The 23,593-nt window shown below is 44.3% G+C and overlaps 1 protein-coding gene across 2 annotated transcripts in view; it reads left to right on the top strand.

Moving 5' to 3' along the window:
• Nucleotides 1-2,139: 2,139 nt before the first annotated feature.
• Nucleotides 2,140-23,593, top strand: part of PSAP (prosaposin) — a 28,668-nt gene continuing 7,214 nt past the window's right edge. Inside the window, exons 1-7 of one of the 2 annotated variants that reach the window (XM_036928480.2) lie at nucleotides 2,140-2,284; nucleotides 15,934-16,067; nucleotides 17,902-17,976; nucleotides 18,549-18,674; nucleotides 19,726-19,923; nucleotides 20,340-20,483; nucleotides 21,868-21,924. In XM_036928480.2, coding sequence (XP_036784375.2) covers nucleotides 2,245-2,284; nucleotides 15,934-16,067; nucleotides 17,902-17,976; nucleotides 18,549-18,674; nucleotides 19,726-19,923; nucleotides 20,340-20,483; nucleotides 21,868-21,924 — 774 coding nt within the window. In that variant the 5' untranslated portion in view covers nucleotides 2,140-2,244. The remainder of the gene's footprint in view (nucleotides 2,285-15,933; nucleotides 16,068-17,901; nucleotides 17,977-18,548; nucleotides 18,675-19,725; nucleotides 19,924-20,339; nucleotides 20,484-21,867; nucleotides 21,925-23,593) is intronic. The other variant, XM_057505956.1, reaches the window with a different exon arrangement.

Below are 23,593 nucleotides of genomic sequence, written 5' to 3'. Positions count from 1 at the left end.
TTCCCTGTCCAGCCTTAATTTCTCCTTCAGTACAATGATGGACTGGGACTAAATGACCTTAAGGGGCTGCCATATAGGCTGAGATTTCCTTCCCTTGGGCTGCTGTGTGCTTGTCCGTTAGTGTGGCAGGCATTATCTGTCTGCCCAGAACCAAATAGGGTCAGCCACAGGTAGAGAGTAAGTGGTTTTGTGTGGGCCTATCCTGGAATAATAAGACAAGGACTGAGGGCTACATAGGGTGGGGCTGCTTCCTCCTTCAAGGCCTCTGGCTGATTTTTAGCCAGGTTCTAAGATTCTGGCTTCTCTTCTGTTCCCTTCTCCATGGTTGGGGCACTTCCTATCTCCCCTTCTTTACTCCTCAATCTCTTTCCTCCATTCTTTCCAGCTCCACAGATATACCATGGTAGGGCTTTGAGAAGGATTATATTTAATACTGAAAAACCTGTCTGTGGGTCATGGAGAGACATGATTGTGGATATGAAATGTTAAGAGGGAAAATCAGGGCCCAGAATGAAGCTACACATGGGCCCTGCCAGGTAAATACTATAAACATCACTCAGGAGATAGTGTGGGTCAGGTGGTAAGTTTGAATTCTGACTGTGAGAACTTAAAGTTGTTGAACTTTTTGAGTATGGATTCTCATCTGAAAAATGGCACTAATAAAAGCAATGGTATCACACAGAAAAAATCTTAGGCTTCAAAGATATATAAAATGTATATATAATCCCTAGTGTTGACTTATTTTGAGGTAGAGCGGGGATGTGGAACAAGCATCATGATTAATTTTTCTTCCTTGTGATGAAAAATGCTGAGATATAAGTAGTAGAGTAAGAACAGGAGGGACTCCATCTTAAGGCTAAGATTCCATTTTAAAAACCAGGGAGTTAGGAGGTAAAGAGTCCTAACATGTTTTACTGTAATTAGCCAACAACTGACCCTATCTTAAGGCAGGGCGGGCAGTCCTAAATGATATGTTCCCATTACTTGAGGGTAACTACTATCTTGGAGAAAAGCATCAATAAATTCCTTGTGTTAAGTTTGTCTTACAGAGCATCTCAAGGAGTGAATGTGGATGGTGACATAATGTCTCTCACTGGAGATAGACATGAGACCACATGTCAAGCCTATGCTCCCTTGGCCCTTTACCCCATGCTTGAAATCCGGAAAAGACGCGACTCCTAAACCTTTAATTCTCAGCCTTTGAGTGTGTGTCCTCTCTGAGGCTGCCCGCACTCCCCTTTCTTTGAGTGTGTACTTTGCCTTGAATAAAGCCTTCTTGCTGCTCAAATTACTGTATTTTTGTCTCCACACTCTTCCAAGCCTCTCAGGAGATATGTAAGAGCCCCCTTTTCCCAGTGGGTAAGTATCTTTGTTACTTCGCTATTTCGTTCCATTTTCTAGACTTAAGAACAAGTCTTCACTCTCTCTGTTCTACTTCAGATGAGATCTCTGCTTTGGGTTTGCCAGTTCCTGTCACCTGGGTGACCCAGAGGGAACTGCAGCTATAGGATCATGTTCTTTAGCAGACTGCCTGAAAAGATTTCTTTGCTTTGGGGAAAGTTCTCAGAACATAATCTCACTCCATCCAGTGCCCTGTGGCTCTCCCAAATCCCGCGGTGGTAGGGGCTTAGTTCCCACGCTGTGCAGATCAAGTGGACACTGGATTCCAGGTGACCCTGGCTTCAGGAGTTGGCAAGGGATTTGGTGCTGGTAAGCTGAGCAGGAGTTCAATGAACTTTCCTTTCTTCCCTGCTTTTTTGGCTCTCAACTGCCTCCATGGCTGCTGCCATTCACCACCACTCTCTTCTTAATGAATTCCTCTCCTACCTACACTTACTTCCTGGACCTGTTTATGAATTCTTTCAGATCAGTCAAGAACCCTCCCCCATCTGAGCTGAGATTTTACCTAGGACACAGGGAAAGACCTCCCCAGGCGCAGAGCTGCCTGGCAACAGCTCAATCACCAGTTTTGTTTTCGATGACCTCTCCCTTTCTTTCCTTACACGTGCCTGCCCGCGCCCCCTCAACACACCCTGGATCCACCTCCTCGCCCCTCCCCTTACCCCGCCTTCCCTTCGGGCAGCCGGGCAGGCGCTGCTGAGTCAGGCTGCAAGGAGAGCCGGGCAGGCCCGGCTGGGCGGGGCTTGCGCCTGCGCAGCGGGCAGCTTGGGGAGCGGGGCAGGTTTATATCTGCGGGGGATCAGCTGACCCTCTGCATTGCAGACTGCGGAGTCAGGCGGCGCCATGTACTCTCTCTTCGTGCTAGCCAGCCTCATGGGCGCTGGTAAGCCCTCGCACCCACTCCCCCACTTTTCAGCCAGGGGAAGGGGCCTTTCGCAGAACACTGTCCCCTCCTCGGGGAGCAGGCTGTACCCGGCCGGGCCCCTCCGCCCTCCCTTGCGGTTGGCGAGGGTCTTGCACTGCGCAGGCGCTAGCGCAGTGCCGGTACCTGCTGGGAGGCGGAGGGGCTTCGGGGGCAGCTGGGAGACGGTGCCGAGAAGCCCCTGGGCGGGCCCTCACGGGCTAGGGTCTGGGCAAGTGGGCGAGGCGGGCGTAGCGAGCGAAATAATACCTTCCTGAGGGCTTGAGTTGCTGCGGGCGCTGGTGGAACCGCCCAGGGCCTTCCCTCTGTCTTAATGGGGATGGGCCGGTGGGGTAACGATTGCTGCGGGTGTGTTGTGCCCGTGCTAGGTGCACATGATTGATAGGGACCGGAACCCCATTCAGGGAGTCAGACTGGATCTCGGCCTCGGTTGGCCCAGTTAAAAAGAGTATGTAAGTTGCAGGAAGCACATAAGTAGGCAGTCTCTTTTGATGTTTAACTGCACATATATTTACTCTTGATCCTACGTCTTGAAGTGACTTTACATCTTTTGTGACCCTGTTGATTTTGTAAAGGATCCCTCATTTCAGTTGTTTTAAGTCTTGCGCAGCCAGGGGAGGGTATTAGCAGGTGCCTTCATTTTGGGGAAAATAGTAAGTATGTGAAACGTTGTGCACAGGAGTATTATGCTGAAATATTAGTGAGATTGGACTGATGGTTGTTAAAAATCATTGCAGGCTATGAAGGCAACGTTTGGGAACCAGCTGTATTGTCTTCCTGGAATTAGAAGGGGCCCTTGTGCCATTCCTATGTCCCTGTGCCTTTTTTTTTTTTTTTAATACCCTTGATTCTTCACATCTTAACCTCGTTTAAGTCATCATGGTAAAGAGAAAGGAGCGAGGTTGAGTACTTATAAAAATTCTATTGTTTAATAGTCGTGGAGCCAGATTTTAATTTATATACGGACAGCCTCCTGAAGGGAAATAAATCTGATCTTTAGGGCCAACCTCAATTTCTGTTTCTAGTTAGCTGTGATGTAGGAGCTAGCTTCCATTCTAACTATCATGCAAGAAATAAGATACTTACTGATGAAATAGACTTAAGAAGTTTTTCTCATGTTACCTTTCAGCCTCTCCCAAGAATGTGTCTTAATATTACACCAAGCTCTTAAACTACTTATAAAAGTTTTTGGTTTTAAAGTCACTGAAGAGAATTTATTTCTCGCCAGGGTTGATAACTGCTTTTTATTCCATGGTCTATATATGGGGAAAAAAACACAAACTTAGTGCTAATCTCTTAAGTTTTGTATACTGACTGAGAACAGTTGTTTTTTTTTTTCGTTTCAAATAATACCTTCCTGAGGGCTTGAGTTGTTGGGGGCGTGAGTGGAGCCGCCCAGGGCCTTCCCTCTGTCTTATGGGGATGGGCCGGTGGGGTAACCCTTGCTGCAGTTCTTATTGGCAGTGAGTCATTCCTCACAAGACCCTTAAAGTTTCTGAATCACTCAAATCACCCACAAGGGGCTTTGGAAAAGTATAATCCTCTGGTATATGTGGGAGTACAGTTAACCAGACTATATAGGTAACCAAGAGACCTTATTTCCTGAATGCTTGGGTAAATGTGTGTTACAATGGCTTTGCTCTAAGCTTGCTGCCTGGCCTTTAGGATTATCCCAAGGTCATGACTTCCTTGGTAATTTTGATACTGAGTTTGTTAATGAAGGTGCATAGTGACTCAGCCATCCTCTGCTCCCTGAGAGGCACTTAGAACTTGCCATTGCAACGTGGTGCTACTGTAGTATGGAATGTGGAGAGGCTTTGTGTTTTAATGATGTCCTGGTGGTAGAGACACTTGTTTTTTGTACTTGTCCAACCATCCCTCTCTTTTCTCCACCTGATGAAGAATGGGAAGTGATAGTGTACAGGAGAGAATTGGAGAGCATCTAATCTAACCTCTTTGTAAGGAAAGAAACTGTGAGGCCTATGATTCCCAAATCGTAGGCCGTTTACCATGGAGAACCAGGATGACAATCCAGGACTCCTGACAGTGCTTTGCTCTTTCCATATTTTTCCATTAACGTGTACTTAACTTTTGACTTACTGGGTTATAATTTATATTCAGAAAACATGCACATTTTAAGTGTACAACTTGATGAATTACCACGGAACTGACCGTGCCCACCAGAAGCAGCCCTCAAGGTCAAGGATTAGAGCCTTAAGAGCATCCAGAAGCCGCAGTGCCTCCCCATTCATTATTCTGTCTCACTTGCCAAAGGAGACCACTGTTTTCAGGGTGGAAGTCTGTACTTTAGGCAGCCAAACTTGCTTTATACTAGATTAGTCACTATCCGAGCAGACCAGCAGATCAGGGCTGGTTCTTGATAGCCAGATACTCCGATTCCAGGCGTGTTGTCACTGTCTGTGTGGGACCTTGGGTGAGTCTGTTCAGGTTCCCTCATCTGGCTTCTGCATCCAAAAATAGCAGTGAACTGTTGAGAGAAGAGAATAGCTGCGCACAGTAAACAAGTTCAATCAGTGTAATAATGGGTAGAATAACAAGTATGTTTCCCTCCCACTGCTGTCCCCCAGGCGTTTCCCAGGACAGCCTCGTACCGGCTCCTTTAGACGCCTTCCAGAGCTACACGCGAGTAGTTGTGTGACATCCCCCTTCCTTTTTCTTTCTAACACACATGGCGGCATATAAAGACTGACTTTTTTGCTCCTTGCTCTTAAATTGTGGAGCATTCTAGACATCCAGAAAAGTATAGTGCAAGAGTAATTACAATGAACACTCATATATACAGCACCCAGGTTAGGAAAATGCTCCTCCCTCTGTAGATAACCACCTTTCTGGACATGGTGTTTATCATTCTCCTGCAGGTATTTATACTTTCATATATATAAATGTAACCAAAAGCAGTATATATGGTATTGTTTATAAATTTTATTATTATTTTTTTGCTAGTGCAGTCCATCCACGTTGATCCATGTAGATCTGTTTCATTCATACTCACTGCAGTATAGCATTCCATTCGTATCATACATATTCTCCATTCTTTTGCTAGACATTTAGATTATTTCCAATGCTTTGTTTTTCTCTTACAAACTGCTTCCATAAATGTCCTTGTGTATATGAACAGACATTTCTCTAGGGGATATACCTAGGAACAGAATTGCTGAGCTGTGGAGTATACTTATTTTTACCTTGTCTAGAAATTATCAGATTCCTCTCTAAAATGTACCTATTGCATATGCAATTTTTACTAGTATTGTTAATGTTTGATGTTACCAAACTTTGTTTTGCCAGTTGATAAAAGGGTGAGGAGGTTTCTGTTTGCATTTCCCCTTTTATTTATACCTTAGAGGTCATTTCATGCTGATATGGGTAGGCCTAAACTACTACCTTAAAAAAAGACTCATTAAATTTTGGAATAATGTTAGATATACAGAAAAGGTACAAAGATATTACAGTGAGTTCCTGTATACCCAGCTTCCCCTGTTGTTAATATATAACCATTATACATTTGTCAAAAGTAAGAAATTATCATTGGGGCAGAACTGTCCACTGCAATTTTTGTGTGATTTTACCAATTTTCTCCACTAATCTCACGTTTCTGTTCTGGGATCCAACCCAGAGGACCACATTTCTCTTGGTGATATATTCTTAATCTCCTCCTACCTCTCAGCTGTTTAAGCTGCAGAGTATTTTGTTTTATGGATGTGTCATTTTAACCCTATTGATGGACATCTGTGTTTCAGAAAAAGTGAGATGAGTTCTGATCACACTTCTAAATTTTAAAGATAAATTCTGGCCATTTTGGGGTAGATAACTGCTTTTGAAAAGAAATTATTTACATAAAGGGAATCTTCGTAAGTAAGTTCGATGGAGTTCTATAGAAAGGTCTTCAGGCCAGTCTTAGTGATGTCATTTATTACAGTAAAAGAAAGTATTTTAGCAGCTGTGATGGGATGCTCTCCTGCATATACAAGCATTGATACCAAGGTCATGTGGCTTCCTGTCTCACTAGGATAAAACCTGAAGTTTGTCCTGCAGGCTCACATGTCATCTGGCCCTTGGCTGCCTCGCAGAGCTCTTCCCCCTCCCTTCAGCTTAGGACTGCTGTCCAGCTGCCTAGCACCTTATTGGCACTCAGAACCTATGCATTAGCTGTTCCCCCTGTCTGGAGCATCTTCCCCCTGAGGTAGTCCATGGGGTTTACTTCCTCTGTTCGGGTCTCTGCTCAGCTACTGCTCTGTCTGAAATGACCGTGCAGTACTGCCCTAGTTCCATTCTTCTTTGATTTACCATCCTTTGCCTTTGTGGCACACCCCACTAGCACGTGCCATGGTGTAGGTATTTGTTTTGGTCGCTCTGTATCTGCAGCAGGTACACAGTGCTTGAACATAACAGGTGCCCAGCATTACTGAGTGGTGGTTGGGGGGATGGTGAAGTAGACTTCAACTCGGGAAGTCTGGGAGGTTGGCTTCCCTGAAGCTTCACTATTAGTACTGCCACATCTTTCACCTGGCTGAATAAGGCATTTTACTTGCAGATATTAATTTTAAGAAAACTTCTGTGTTTAGGAATTGACAAATCAAGAGTGACTTTGGGCTCAAGTGAAATGTTGACCTTTATAACAGTTTGTGTTCGGTTAGAGGGGCCCCCTCCAAGCCTGTTGAAGAGGATTTTATGTAGGTGGTAGGTACACAGGAGCCTAACATTACTTAGATGTGTAACTTAGGTAATCTGGTGGCTCTGATTCGAGGTAAATCTGGAAAGAGGACCAGCTGTTGCTTGAAGAAGGTATTTGCCCTCCTTTTGGTTCCAGAAATTGATTTTTCATAAATGTTGGACATAGTGGTTCTCAAACTTTTCTATGTACTCATAAGTTATTGAGGGACCCCAAAGAGCTTTTGTTTATGTGGGTTGTATCTATCAATATAATTACTACTTTACAAATTAAGCTGACAAAATTAAAAAAATAATCCTTTAGAAATAATGATAAGCACATTAGCATTAACATTATGATTTTAAGGAAAATAACTTGTCTTAAACACAAATATATTTAGTGAGAATGGCTTATTTTACATTTTCTGCAAGCTTTTCAACACTGGCTAGATTCTCAGCTGCTTCTGCATTCAGCCTGTTGCAGTGTCACATGTCTTAGGCCTCTGTGAGTGAATGAGTGAAAAAGGCATCAAGCATCTCAGTACTGTTGTTATGGCAGTTTTGACCTCACAGACTCTCTGGGACCCTCAGGCTTCTTTGGACCACACTTTGAGGACCCGTGTGTAATATAGCTGATTTGTAGGAAGTACAGGCATCATACAGGCACCACTTACTGAGGGTTTATTATATAACCAGCACTGTTCTAGGTGCTTTTTTGCGTAACATGGACTTAATCCTCACAACAGTCCCCAAACAGCAATTAAATCCGAATTCTCGGGGCATTTTAATATCCTGTCCTAACCTTTGCTGTGGTCTGAATTGTAGATTTTGGCATTTCAAACAGAGTATTCCCATTAAATATTAAAATAAGTCAAAAGTGACAGCCAGAATTTTGTAGTTAATAATCTGAGACAAGTCCATAAAATTGAATTTCCTTATTAGAGGGGTTTGCATGAAATCTTTTTAGCATATTACTGTCTTCTACAAGGCGGAGACCACTAAGCTGGGTTAGCAGGATTGGCTAGAGCCCATGCTGGCTTCTGGCTGACTGAACCAACTCCATGCAACACCTGGGCTGGGTCTGGAACCATGCAGAGGTGCGTTTGACCCCTGCCTGTACTTGTTTACCTGACCAGACTCTTGGCACTCCTGCCAGGGGCTCACTTCTTCATGGTCCAGTTGTGGCATAATCTTAACTAGGGTGATTTAAATTCATCTCTGATAGGCTGATACTTGGGAGAAAAGCTTTGCCAGCAGGACTTTACATTGGACTGGAGTGCTCTTGAATGAACTAGATGGGGATTTCTCTTCCCCAAATTATGCATCATTCTTGTACAATCTAAAATTGTATCCTTGTCCCTCAGTGTGTTGGGTATCATTGCAAAAGGTAATTTGCCTGAGGCCTCTATTGCCTTCTCCATGTAGATCAATTTCTTGTTCTGGAATGATCTGGCTTGGGAGGAAAAAAGAAAAGCAAGACAGTACTGGGAAAGGAGAAGCAGGGAAGAAAGAACCTTTGTTTTAAACAACAGAAAGAATAGCTTTTTGGGGTCAGAGGTGATAGAAAATCAGCCTCTGATAGCTTGAGAGCTTTATTGCCGTGGATTTCTTTTGTGATAAGAGGAATATTTAGATTTTAATACCTCCAGATCAAGGCATGCTACCTCTGAGTATATGCTATTCAGAGTGATTAAGTGGGCAGTGGTTTTTTATTCTGCTATGCAGAATGTTTTTCCCAAAAGCAGAGTCCCAAAAGAATAGACAAGTGCTGTTTGCCATAGGAGGTAGTTGTGATATTGGCTGTTTGATTGAGTCAGCAGTGTTGAGTGTCTTATATTATCTCCTGCTCTTAGGTGATCTAAGTGCACAAATTCTTTTGAGAAATGTCTTAACCTGAGGTAGATGCTACCTCTCCTGGGATTATCCTCTTTCCTAGCAACCTGCCCGTTGCCATGGTGACATATTACTTAGGCAGCATTCTACTGCCCTGTTGAATGTATGCTCTGATTGTCTGCACTGGGAGGCTGCTAGCATTTTCTTTTATCCTTTATTTGGGTACCTGGACTTGAACAGTTTTTAGTATATGTTACCTAAAATACTTAAAAGGAAAACCATGTTATATGGCTAAAATAATGGGACTGATTGTTTCAACAAGTAGAGCATAACATGTACTTCTAAGAAAGGTGGAACCTTCATCCTGAGGTTGTTTTTGAAAATCTTTGGTAAATACGTTATGTACATGGCTTTTAAATATCCTCAATGGAGTTATGCCTTTGTAAAGACTTGTCATTTGGGAGCTCTTCTGGCAAATGAGGTAGATGATTCAGCTGGTATTTATAAGCTTAGACAACAGAGACCTAGAATAATAGCAGCTTAAATACAGTAGAACTGTTCTTATCTGTCACAGGAAGTTCAGGAACATGGCAATCCAGGGATGGTGTGGTGGCTGTACTTTTGGAAGAACTCAGAGATTCTTCTAGCACAATGTTCTGCATCCTTGAGGCTTAGCACCTTTCTTCGTGGTCCACCATGACTGCTAAAGGTCCAGCCATCACACTTGTCTTTAAAGGTTCGTTAACTTGTAATATCCCATCTGCCAGAATGTGGTCTCATGGCCAGACGCTACTACAAGGGAGACTGGAGAATACACTTTTTAATTTGGTGGCCATTTTGTGTAGCTAAAAATCTGTAGTTCTGTGGAAAATGGATATAGGGGGAGCAACTTGTCTCTGCTACATTGGACATTAGCTGTTCCCTGAAACAGGTTGTAAGGTTTAACTATTTTATTTTTGGTTTTAAAGGAAACATGGGGAAAAGTAAATGATGCCAAAATAAAAAAATTAGACTGTGAACGCCTCACCCTGTATTGTCTTCTCCCTCAAGTCCACCATTAACAGTTAGGTGTATAATTAGCTGTACTTTGTAGGTACCAGGCACTCTTAGTGTTTTCTGTACTTGCTTGTTAATCTTTATGGAATTCCTGAGAAAGGGCAACCTTGTTCTCTCCATGTTTTACAGATCGCTGTGGCCTGAGTAAGTTGTCTGGGTCTTGGCTTTAGTAAATAGTGTAGCAGGGTTTCACTCAGGTCCATATATTCCCAACACTCACAGCAGTAATCATGTTACCATACCGCCCCCTCACCCTACTAGAAAAGGAGAGGCTTTGAGGGAGCTCTTCTAAAAGGTGAGTTCCAAAAATAATTGGAATTATGGCAACTTTATTAGGATTGCAGGAAAATCAGCCTGTAACTCCAGTTGCATGAGTTACCGAGAGTATTTCATCTGTGGTGTTGTATGTAAGTACGTTGCTGGGCACTTCTCAGTCTTGCTTGTGCGTGAGTTCTTGTTTAGCACCTACATACAGACTCTATAGACTCCCGGCTCCTTATGGTGTGGCCTATGTTTCACTCTCCCTGTGATTCCTGGGTCTTGAATTTAGTAACCAATTTCTGAGGTTGGGACACAGCTCTCCAGGTCTTTGAGCTGCCAGTTAATTACTTCGTTAAATGTAGAGTGAACAAATAGAACAGCCTTGATTCAGCTCTTTGTGGAGTACCTTTTCTGGACAAGATAGTGGGTGGAGAAAGGCCCTGTTGCCCCTACAGATGTTGATGATGATAGTAATAGCACTTCCTTGACGTCTATAGCATGACATTACTGCATTGTGTTTTACAAGTACTGGTAATTTTTATAAACACCTAGGAGTGAGCACTAGTAGTAATAGGCCCATTTTGCAGATTGGAAGACTGAAGTCTCAAAATGGCTACCAGTGGTAGAGCCGTGATCTGAACCTTTGACTGTCTGATTTCAGACCCAGTCTGGTAGGGGAGTTGAGATACGTGAGTGAATTAAAATTCCAGAGAGGTGATGGTAAGGGCATAATGGATGAGAGACGTGGTCTTCTGGCTGTTGACAGTGCATAATTATGCTATCTTGAGTCTCACAACAGTTCAGTGATATCAGTGGCTTCATCTTCGTTTTGTAGATGAAAAACAAGCTCAGAAGGCCAGTGATTTCCCTAAGTCATTTGGACAGGACCTGGAGGCAGATATGTTTTCTTTTGAGTGTATCACATTTGGAAAACATCCAATTTAGATGGTGGGTAAATTGCCTTAGAAGTCTCACTCTAAGCTCAAAATTTAGTTCCTTTTCATACAAAGTCATCATCGTGGTAAGAGCACCTAAAACACATGTGGCTCTAGTGAACTCTCCCTGCCTCCCAGGCTCACAGGGTTCCTTGTCTAGAGTCTAGAGCCTCCTACAAAGCCCATGTCTGGACCAGCTGTGGCAGCCATTCTCAATGCAGTAAAATTACATTCTTTTTGGTAAGTGGACCTATATATGGAGTGGTTTAGAATGTCTCTATTTTCTTTTAGGCTTGAGGAACAAAAAGGGAAGAGAGCACCCACCCCTTTCCTAAGGAAATATGATGGGGATCTGTGGCTTAACAGAAGAGCCTGTGTTAATAAAATGAAACTTGCCTGTAGGGTTTTAGGGTCTCTGAAGCGGTCGTTTCTGAAGCGGTCGTTTCTCTGATTTCAGCCTGCCAGCGTTCTGTCATCGAGGGCTTGAAATTCTAGGCTCTTGAACTAAGGAGCGTAGTGCTTGATTGCCCTAAGCAGTGTTCAGGTCTTATATGACACATTTACACAAACCCCCAGGGGGTCAGGCACACATTGTAGGAACTTTCTTAGAGTTGCAGGGTATTGCCTCAGAGAAGGAACTTGGTATTTGGGTTTAGAGTGTGGGAGGATGAGAATAGAGATGAAAGCTTTGCTGGGAACATGTTTGGAGAAGTAAACTCATCAGAAAGTGGTTTAGGGTCATTTATGTATATTGGTTATCTGTGAGTACTGCAGGTGCCGGTGCCGTTTGCTGCCTCATTTAAGGAGGAAGAGCTGCAGGCCCCGTGCGGTCTTCAGGCCGCCCTCACCACTTGGGATCCCTCTGTCCTGCCGTCCCTGGGAGGCCGGCATTTTGTTTCTGCGAGGTTGCTTCTGCTTTGGAGAGGTCATACCTAATGGGGCAGCCCACTCCCTTTTTATATCCCTGTGGCGGTTTAACCTGTTCCTTGCCTTAAGTCATAGTCGGCTTCCCTTAACCTCAGCCCATTGTTCTGAGGTCTGGGCTCTGAAACCGCACAGAGTAGATCTGCTCCCATGTGACAGACGTCCTATCCCTGTGAAGATGGGGTGCGTCTCAGAGACATTCTCTTTCTCAGCTATACACCTCCAGTCTCCCGAGGGACTCGGGATTTGTGTCCTGTGTCCTCACCTTCTTGGCCTGCCGTGCAGAGATGTGTCCTGCCACCCGCTCCCGCAGGCTCGGGCAGCTGCAGCTTCTGCCCACCACCACCGTCCTTGTGCTGTTGGCTCTGGCTGTTTCTTTTTCTTACTCTGGAAGACTTGATGTCTAAACTGAGCCCTGGGAGTTCCATTTTTCTTCCTGTCTTGTTATTTTGGAATCAGCCTTTCCCCGCCGCTGCTTCTTGCTTACATGTGATAGGGCTTCGTGCCAGTGCCAGGTAGGGACCCCGCCGTCTGTCTCTTTGCACCTCCGTCTCAGCTCGTCTGCCATGTCATAGCTGGCCAAATAATGATTTGGCCATATTTACTTCTTCCTTACCAATTTAGATGTCTTTTATTTCTTTTTCTTGCTTGAGTGCTGTGGGTAGGATTTCTAGGACTATGTTGAAAACTGGTGAGAATGGATATACTTGTCTTGTTCCTGATCTTAGAGGAAAAGGTTTCATTTAGCTTTTCACTCCTGAGTGTGATGTTATCTGTGGTTTTGTCATATATGGCCTTTATTATGTTGAGATATGTTCCCTCCATACCCACTTTGTTGAGAGTTTTTATCATGAATGAATGTTGAATTTTTGTCAGATGCTTTTTAGCACCTATTGAGATTATCATATGGTTTTTATCCTTTGTCAGTGTGGTGTATCACATTGATTCCTGTGCAGATATGGAACCATCTTGCATTCCTGGAATAAATCCCACTTGATTGTGGTGAATGATCCTTTTACTGTATATTTGAATTCAGTTTGCTAATATTTTGTTGAGGATTTTTTCACCTAGGTTCCTCAGGATGTTGGTAATTTTCTTTTTTTTTTGTAGTGTCTTTTTTTAATTTTTATATCAGGGTAATTCTGGACTGGTAGAATGAATTTGAAAGTTTTCCTTCCTCTTCTGTTTTTTGGAATAGTTTGAGAAGGATATGTAATAAGTCTTTTTTTTTTTTTTTTTTAAACATTTGGTAGAATTCACCTGTTGCCATCCAGGCCCAGACAATGGGGGTGTTTTGATCATTGATTCAATTTCCTTACTAGTAATTGGTCTGTTCAGATTTTCTATTCCTGGTTCAGTCTTGGAAGATTGTATGTTTCTAGGAATTTATCCATTTCTTCTAGGTTGTCCATTTTGTTGGCATATAATTTTTCATAGTAATCTCTTATATTTCTGTGGTATCAGTGTAACTTCTCTTTCTGATTTGAGTCCTCTAACTTTTCTTGATAAGTTATCTCTAGTTCTGAGGTTGGGGCTTGCCACCATTCAGTAGGCTATTGATTGATTAAAGGTAATTGTTGGGATTGGGAAATGATCTTGGGTTTGGGTTAACTGGATCAATCTCAGATAAAAGGGGCTACCTAAGGTTACTTTTAGTCAGGAATAACCCCAAGCAAATAACAAAGTCATTACTACAAGTGATTACTGTTTCACAGTTCTTAGAGGGAGTAAATAAGCTACAAAGTATTCTTGCTATTTGGGCCTATGATAGTGCATTGTGTTCCTGAAACCTGATAGCTTTAAGTGTAGCCAATTCCTAGGCTGGGGTGGTTGGAAAAAATCCCTGGATCAGAGTTCTATTTGACTATTTGTAAGAATGGAGAATTCTGGTCAGGCCTTTGTGCAGATAGGCCTGCTCCCTGGCCCTGCCTTTCTTTGTGAATCCTGTCTGGCTCTGGTCTGCTGATGTCCATCTTTTTGGCTTCACTGTGTTATCGCTGCACCTAGAGAAGACTCATTTTGTACCTTCCTGTTCATTTTTCAGGCTCCTTTCTCCTAATTTAGAGGTAGAACCAGTCCGTGTATCTTGGTGAGTGCTTTTCTGGAGTCCTGGGAGCCCAGTGCCTGTAAAGATCATGGCAGGTGCTGGTGGGAGCTGTGAGATACGCATGCTGTCTCTGTGACCCTCAGATTCCCTAGGGCCTTTGCCCTTACAACTCAATTTCTGCTCTCCACTTCTCACATTAACTAAACTTTTGTGAGCCATCAAGGGAGCTTAGTATTGTTTCGAATCTGCTACGTCTTTCCATGGAAACCAGAGTCCAAACCAACAGCTTTTAAAATGTTCCTAGTTGAGTTGAGTTCATGAACTGGTTGTGGCGATTTTTGTTTCCCAGGGGCTGAGATGGCTGTAACCTGGGCAACAGATTAAAAATTTATTTGCAGTTGTTTGAAAGGTTGCAGTTCATCTGGCTTGAGCTTTGTGGGGGAACTGTGACTCAGTCCTTGTGCAAATACTTTGTGTAACTACACCTTTGGTTGGAAAGCTAGTAATAACAGTATTTCATTTCCTTCCCCTTCCAGGGAGAGCACCTACTGACCTACATGCTTGTTACCTGTCTGTGGAATTACTGTGCCCTCTCATTTGGCTACAGATTAAGCAAAAAGCTGCACGATCCTGAGGATCTCAGCCTATTTCTTAGGTGGTTGTGGGGTTTTCTTCTTAGACTTGGGCCAGAAGTTTTCTATTTATAAAAGAAGTTGGGTCCATTCTAGTGAGATACTTGCTGGAAGATAGCCTGATGCAATCTGTTGATGTAATCCAGAATTGTTGGGTTAGAGGTGAGGTTCTCTTAAGGCAGCTTATAAAACATGTTTTTAAAAGTTCACACACACAACATGACATGGAGAGTTAAATAATAATTCAGCCAACAGCCCTGCTTTGTTACTCTTTTTTGATGTTCATGTAATTCCTATATAATTTCATATTTGTGAATTTTTTTTTCTATTTGACATACATCATCTTTTTAAGTATATTTACTTAAAATGTGATATTTTATCATTAACTTTTGCCTTCTTTTTGACATTGAGGTTACATATACATTTTTTAGTTTTGTGAATTGTACTTAATCTGTTTTTGCATATATTTTCTCTCTTGAATTGCTAAGTTTTCCTTAAAATGTATTTTTAGAAGCATATTACTTTCTGAGAGGGATTTTTTTTCAGTTCTTAAAATACATCAACATAATAAGTGCTTACCAATTTAAACTGCCAACAGCCTCATAAGAATCCATCTTTCATAAACTTGTCACTGTTCAGTAACAAGGTTTTTGTTTTTCTGGCTAATTTAACTTTCAGAATACAGCACCTTCTTGTTTTAACTTGAATTTCTTTGGTCTCAGTTGCCTTAACCTTCTGTTTTTTTCTAATCCGATTTCTGTACATGTGACTTCAGCCTAGGTCTTCTCTTCATTACCACAGGAGATGAAATGCAAGAATCATTGTTGTGTGTAGTAGGGACATGAAACTTGTTTCCCCTGCAGATTTAAATCTTGGACTCTCTTTCAGTCTACAGAAGCTAAAATCTAAATTTAAATGTGTCATTCTTTTCTCCTGTGATTTCTTTTATTACTTCATGGAAACTTTAAGGTTATAAAGATTAAAAGGCCTGGTACTCCCTCTTATGGTTTAAAAATAGTTTGCGAGGAAAGAAGTGAACCAGATAAAGGAGTCCCTTTCAGCCTGGTGACTTACGTGGCGACACAGCTTCTTGGCTGCCTGCAGAGTGCTGTGTGGTTTGTGTTCATAAAACCGGAAAGGGGCCTGTTGGGTGACCACTCAGTGCCAGGGCTGGCCCTTGACCCTGAGTAGATAAGTGAGCAAACCGGGTGAGTTGGAAAACGGGGCACCTTCTCATGCTGGTTTTCCTTTTAGCTCTAGCCAGCCCTGTCCTGGGCCTAACAGACTGCACCAGAGGCTCAGCCGTGTGGTGCCAGAATGTGAAGACAGCCGCGGACTGCGGGGCCTTGAAGCACTGTCTGCAGACCGTGTGGAGCAAGCCGACCGTGGTGAGTGCTGTTAGGACACACTTGATCCCTTCCTATTGCCTGTAGCTACCACCAAATATGAAGTGCTTTTATTTCATTGTGTTGGCTTCTCACAGTGACCCCGCAGAGGAGGCGGCACCTGCGTACGGGTAATGAGGTAATGGGTAACAGGTACCCATTTTACTGCAGAGGAGATGGAGGCGCAAAAAGGTTAAGGTTCCATTCCCCCAGGGTCACCCAGTCTCTTGGTGGGAGGCAGTGTGGCCTCCCGTGGCCGCGTGTGTGCTCCATGCTGCCTCCAGGCCTCCATGCAGCTCCGCCTCCGCTCCAAGGAAGGGATGCCTGGGTTTGCAGCCCGTTCCTGGGACTGGGCACACAGGCACAACTCTGCCCTTAGTCACTCACTCAAAAAGTAGTATATGCTAAACTTGAAATCCTTTTCTTCTTTTTGATATTTTCCTTCTCTGCCTCTCTCAAACAAGGAGATCACTGATTCAGACCCTAGAGCTTAGTAGCTATTTAAAAATTTATTTTTAGCTATAGGTAAACTGGAAAAGACAACCACTGATTTTTCATTTACATGATGTTAAATATAGTGTACTAATGTGGGGCTGTTAGCACTCATGGGGAATACTCTGAAGACAACAAACCTCAAGTGCATTCTTCATGCGACCCAAACCCGTTTGTGAGATGCCCGAGCTTGGCTGGCTGTGCCGGCTGACTGCAGAGGATGCTCTTGGCTTGCTCTGGGATTTGCTACGTCCTGTGGTGCAGGCCAGGTTTGACTGAGCGGAGTTTGAGGTCTATAGCTTAGTGGCCACTAGTACTCCTTCATTATGAGAAAAATTATTAAATAGAGTGATCTTTTAGAAACAGCTTTTGAATTCACTGGAAAACTGCCCTCTGTGGCCAAAATTACTTTCAGATTTGGTTTCTAATTTGCTTTTAGTTTATAATACTGGTTCCTCTTTCCAAGTCTAATGTGTCTTAAGCAAGGACTTTAGATCTTTCTTTTAATAATCAGATAGTCTCTTAGATAGGTGAATCTCTCTTGGGTGCTCTCAGCATGCATAGATCCAAGGGTTCAAATTGGTTTCTCCAAGTGCAGCTATGTTCACAGGTGTTCCTTAACCTCACCCAGACAGGTTAGTTCCTTCTTTATGGGTGAAAAACAAGTTGACATCAAGAGGGGGGTCCCCCAAGAGCTTTAAAAACCAATTTCCAAGGTCCTGATGGGTTGTGGATGCCCAGGATTACCAAAGACTAGCATGACATGTCTAAGCTGTGGAATGGTGACATGTAGCTGCCGCTTGAGCACAGTGCTGCCCGAGACGTGGAGGGCAGATGGAGTGCAGGTAGCAGAACCAGTGTGAATGCGCAGAAGCGCCAGTGTCTGGCTGGGCTTGTTTTCCTGCCTCACCCTCTCGTACTCTGTGATGGAGATATTGATTCCTGGTGATGTTACGCTGCATTCCTGATTTTCTCTGATGTCTGCTGCTCTCGTTTTCATCTTTTTGAGCCTCAGTTTCCTCACAGAGCTGTTGCAAGCATTGAATTTGAAATGTGGCCTGTGCTGTGTGCTGAGTGAGGTGCTGAGGGGTAGGGACACAAGCCAAGGGTATCTATCCCATAGAAGCTCAGACTGTTCTGGTCAGTCACACCTCATCCTTGCCCTGTGGCAGTCCAGTGCATCATGTCTCGGTTAGGGAACCAGGGTGTGTTAGTGTGTCACATGTGGCTGTATCACATCCCTGGTTAGATGAAGTAAGAAAAAGGCCAAGGGATTTCCAACTGTGCGCAGTGTGACTTATGTTCTGCAAATACAGATTTTCTTCCTCATGTTCTTTCCCCTTAGAAATCCCTGCCCTGCGACATATGCAAAGACGTCATCACCGCAGCTGGCAAGATGTTGAAAGACAATGCCACTGAGGTGAGCCATCATGCGCATGTGTGACTGTATGTGAGCAGCGGTCATGTATATCGGTTCTGTAAGAGGGCCATGACTCTGGGGTTCTAATGCGGAATGGTCCAGGCCCAGGTAGGAAGTAATTTAGGTCTTGTGGGCCACATAGTGTTTCTGTCATACCTTTTTTCCCCCTCAATCTCTTAACACTGTAGAAACATTCTTAGTCACAGACTGTACAAAAACAGGCAGCGGGCCCTAGCTTTCTCAGCTTTGGGTTAGGTGTTAAATGCCCAAGGTTGATTGGGGTTCTGTATTGCTTGCCATTATCTATTAGGTCCCTTTTGGCCATTTCTGTATGGAGTTCCCTGTGCCTGTGACTGCAGGTCCGAGGAGCTTCCTTTTGAATAATGCTCATGTCTGCAGTTTGCCTCATCGGTCTGACAGAGTCACAGCCACCCACCAGCCCTCTCCCATTCTTCTCTGAGGGCTGCTGTTCCCTAGCCTTCTCTTGCCTGGGAGTTGTAGACGGCCTCTCACTTTCAGCCCATTTGCAGAGAAGTCCATCCTGTTCTGGCCCTTGCCTGTGTCCTCTGTAGGAAGAGATCCTTGTCTACCTGGAGAGGATCTGCGACTGGCTACCTATGCCGAACATGTCTGCCTCGTGCAAGGAGATGGTCGACTTGTACTTCCCAGTCATCCTGAACGTGATTCAAGTGCAAATGGTACGTGATGGAGGATAGGCTCTTCCTTTAAGGCACTTCTGGGGCCCAGAGGAGGTACCAGACCAGATTTGAGTGATTAAAATGGAAAGTCCGTTCATGGATTTGGATTTTCTCAACAGCTCCATACTATGATTCTCACATTCAGAATGGCTTTGGCACAGCAGAACACTGCCTGGAGCTCTCAAGGGGTGGGGAGGGTATAGAAAATGGGGACTTGTAGAATTACTGAAGGAATTGCAAACGGGTATAACGTTTGTAGGTGCCAATTTGTCAAATCCTTAACTGTATCTTTGAGCAAGCAATTCATTCCTGTAATTTTGTTCCAGAGCAGTTAAGGGAAAGTACTTGTATGTTCAGCTATAAGGATGCTCAGCTTTCATCCAAAAGTATCTGTTGTGCATAAACCATGTGCCACAGATTGAGTTTTCAGCAACACACAAGGAACCCGGTTTGTGGAATTGGGAAAGCCCCTGAGAAAGAAGAGGTGTTAAAAAACAGCTGAGAGGGCCAGCAGGGCAGGAGTGTCCTGAGATGGGACTGAGGTTTCGGTGAGGAGGGCAGGAGTCATGTCATTCACAGCCATTGAGGCTGCATTTAAGGATTTGCAAGTGCAGCAGGAAGTCTTTGGAGAGAGGTCCATGACCCTAAACACCTTTCTTGAAGGGTTTGGTCTGGCTCCCGCCGACTGGGAATTGAAAGAAGGGAAGCTGATGTGAGATCCGCTGGAGAAGGTAGAGATGGACAGAGCAGGTTCTGTTTCAGAGGTTAAGTGTCTGGGCTTGCTGAAGAAGGCTGTTCGGGAGAGGGAGGAGTTAGGAATGTCTTCCAGGTTTCTGGCTTGAACTGCTGGGAGGCTGGGGGTGGAGCCATTTGCTCACGTGGAGGTGGCAGGTGGGGGCAGGTTGTCTGGTTTAGTTTGAATGCCTGTGAGCTGGGAATGCATGTGTGAGTCAGGCTGAGAGATGAGGAAAGGAACCCATTCAAAGGCACCGGGCGGCTGTTTGCTTTCCTCTGGGGAGGGGATTTCCAGCTGGACTGCTTTCCCCACCAGAGCCATCCTGGGGAGGTGTGCTCCTCTCTCAATCTCTGCAAGTCTCTCCAGAAGAACCTCGCAGAGCTGAATCACCAGAAGCAGATCGAGTCCAATAAGATCCCTGAAGACGTGAATGAGATGGTGGCTCCCTTCATGGCCAACATCCCCCTCCTCCTCTACCCCCAGGACATCCCCAAGCGCGAGCCCCAGCCGAAGGTGAGGCTGTGGCCCGGCCACCGGGGACCCTGATTGTGGTTGGATGAGAGATGGGGCATGGAAGGGGCCATGTGTGTGTGCGGTTCTGAGACTAGGGGCTTATTCCTTCTTCTGACTTGCAGTTACACAAGCCCCCCTTCAAGTGGTTGTGCCAGGGAGGGTCTGAAGAACCTGGGATATGTTAAATAAGCAAAGAGTATTATCCCTTCTTAATAAGTTGTATTAAAATCAATGCCCAATTGAATTTAAAACTGTGGGTAATTTTAGAGCCTATGGAAGCATTTGAAGAATGGTTTGGTAAGTCACTGCCGAGGGCTGTGGTCATAAGCACATAAGGAAATTTTCCTAGAGCTTTGAGTCCTGTTGGTGGTCATAGGAGTGTGCAGTTTATAGTCTAACCACCCCTGTCTCTGTAGGCTGGTGGGGACGTTTGCCAGGACTGTATTAAGATGGTGACAGACATCCAGGATGCTGTAAGGACCAACTCCACCTTTGTCGAGGCCTTGGTGGACCATGCCAAGGAACAGTGTGACCGCCTTGGGCCTGGCATGGCTGACATGGTGAGTCTTATTCCTTTATGCATTAGAGGGTGTTCTAGGCCAGGGAGCAGGGCTCTGGAGCAGGAGTGGGGAACCAAGACAAGTTCACTTCACAGGGTACCATTGTCTGTTCCAACCTAAGGGCTTTGAGGAAGAGATTGTTCAACTCCCATTTCCTTTTTCCTGGAAAGGATCCAGAATAGGTGGTGGGTATTTTGTTGGTTAGTTGAATTTATATATGTAAGCAAACTCTTGGGACAAAGTAATAGAAGGTGACTTTGGTGAAGATTCCCTTTTTTCTCCCAATCACCATATGCAGAAGCAGCAACCCTAGAACCACTTAGAACCCTGATTTTAAAAGCCTGGTTGTTTAGTATAGTCAGAATTCTAAGTGTGCTCGCCATACAGCCAGCAGGGTTGTTGTCCATGGAAAGCTGTGCAGACTGGCCTGCCGGAGGTTCACCTGTGTGCCTGCCTTCCTCTGGTGAATGTTAGTCCCATGGGCTCAAACTCATTTTGTTAGCCTTCAGGGGCTTTCATTACTTGGACCCTACATGGACCACACTCATGAGACTGATGTGTAAAACCAAAAGGCAGGCTTTGGTTCCTGACAACTGAAAAACCTTGGCTGGACTGGGTATGGGGAAGCTGGTCATAATAACTCCATGGGCCTGGGATCGAGAGCAGCCTTTCTGGGTAGGAGTGGCTGGCTCTGGGAGATAAAGCTTCCCGTGTTTGTTGACATGCTCTCTCTAGAGTCTGGGAGTCTTTTAGCTTCATGGAAGTATCTTTGCTTATTGCTCTGTGTTCATTGGCTTCCCAGTTGGACCCTCTCCAAGAGTTAATCCTACTACCCTTGGTGTTCTCACTGTGGAGGCACCCCGGTTATATGACCAGAGCTGTTCTGAATATCAAGATGTGTCTGAAAATAGGCAGGTTGAAAATCATTATAAATAGTGATTTATGAAATCGTCATCATTTATTTGATTCTACTGGATTTAAACTTGATAATACTGTGCAAGAATGTGTGGATAAATTTGAAAAGTAATCTCGAATTCCTAGCAGCTTACCTTACAGCCACACTTAGTCTAAATTGCTACTGAGTAGTTATCCTGTGACCTTGGGGTAAGTTTGGGCCATAAAAGGTGATTGGAGGACCTTATCTCTAAGGGCCTGTGGAAAACATTTTCAAAATACCCTTTACACACGTTTTTCTATAAAGTATAGAATAACCAAAATACCATTTTTTGTCTTATAAGAGCAGACATTTTTATAAGACTACTCTTGGAAACGAGCTTGATAGTTACCTGCTGATGTCATTAGAAATGTTGGTTTTTGGGTGTATTGTTGCAGTGATTTCATTGTGTGTGTTAGCTTTACCAACAACCTGTTTCTTTCTCCCCAGTGCAAGAACTATATCAACCAGTATTCTGAAATTGCTATCCAGATGATGATGCATATGGTACGTGGCTGGGGAATCTCCCTGTTAGCATTTTTCTTTGTCTCAAACTTTGTGATTTCCAGGAATTTTGAAAATTACATGGTTTAGTTTCCTTTTTTAACTTTCAGGCTAAGAATTGGGCCCAAATGAGCCCTCTTTGACAAGCAGATTTTCCACCTTGCAGCTCAGTAACTCCCCCTTGCCTTCCCCAGCCAGGGGCAGGGCTAAAGCAGCAGGCGATTTGTTTGCCCGTGCATACTTGAGCCACACCATATTTCTAGTGTTTGGCTTTCACCCTGGAGCCCATCGGAATAGTCTGCTCTGTTGCCAGGCCAGGCCTGAGAATTGCTATGTTGCAGCTTGAGTTCTGAGGCGGGAAGGCTCTCCCTTCCCAGCGTTGGGCCTGCTCCCTGCAGCAGCGTTAGCTATAGCTGCTTCTTGAGCACATGACTTCTACACTAGCTTCTGATGACACGGTGGTAGGGGCATCCCTTCATTATTAGAAATAGGAAATAAAATCATGGGAAGTGTATTAGCTAGCTTCATGCAGAAGACTGTGGAGCAGGGTGTCCGAAGGCATCTTTACATTGGAACATGCTCTGGCCGCCTGAGGTCTCACCTGCGGGGGGTTGGGTGGATTGCACTTTTTCTCTCCATCATGCTGACTTTCTGACTTGGGACTGTCTCCCAGTCTGTGAGTTTGTTCTCTCACCAACGGTCAGCAAAGTATGACCCACCCCCTGTTTTTGTAATTGGAACACAGCAATACCCATTTTGAACTACAAGAGCAGAGCTGAGCAGGTGCGACCTTGTGGCCTGTAAAGCCTTAAAAGATTTACTCTCTGTCCCTGCTGTAACCACTCAAGGACTTCATCCAGGTGCAGAAGAGTTTATTTGGGATTATGACTCATACCCTGCCTTGTTCTAAAGACAGTTTAAAGGTAGCTTACAAAAATATGCAGGTAGAGTAGGATAAAGCCAGCCATCCTCTCATGTGACTTGATCTGGTTGACTTAATTCCTCATAGCTAACTGAAAATAGACTATGTGGACATTTTTTTAAAATATGGATAATACTTCCCAAATAAAAAATTGGGGTTTAAAAAAAGTATATGGGTGTATTTTATATTATAAACCCTTAATCGGGGCAGTCCTGTGCCTTGTTCCACTTTGCGGCTCATCACCAAACTGAGAGGAAGGCCTTGCCGGCATGGTGGGGTTTGGCTTCCGAGGGTGGAGAGTCCTTCATAATGTGGCGTTTTCCGGGCACCTGCTGCCGGTGTTCTGAGCATGATTGGGTGTCGGGGACATGGGGACCATGCACACTCAAGCTGGACAGTGTGGTCTTGTCCCTGGAGGGCCAGAGTAGCTTTCAGGGCCCCTTTGTGCATGCAGTAATAGAAACAAGGTAGGTTGCTGATTTGTGACTGCAGGGCATTTGCCCTAAATCTTGGGTGAGAGCCTTACACCTAGTTCACGCTTGATTGTTATTTTAATTTTTTCTTAACTGTTGTGTCCTTTCCTTTCTCTTATTTTCATCTCCGACTGCCTGTTATTTTTGTTCAGCAGCAGGATCAGGTATGTGACGGGGAGTTTGCTCGTAGTAGTGCTCTGCTGCTCCTCCTGGTTAGCTTGCTCATCTGTCTTGCATGGCATGATCAGCTCCGACAGATACTAGGAATGGTAACACA

The sequence above is a fragment of the Manis pentadactyla genome, chromosome 8, assembly GCF_030020395.1.
Source record: "Manis pentadactyla isolate mManPen7 chromosome 8, mManPen7.hap1, whole genome shotgun sequence".
In the NCBI taxonomy this organism is placed as follows: domain Eukaryota; kingdom Metazoa; phylum Chordata; class Mammalia; order Pholidota; family Manidae; genus Manis; species Manis pentadactyla.
This window is presented reverse-complemented; position numbering and strand designations above follow the sequence as displayed.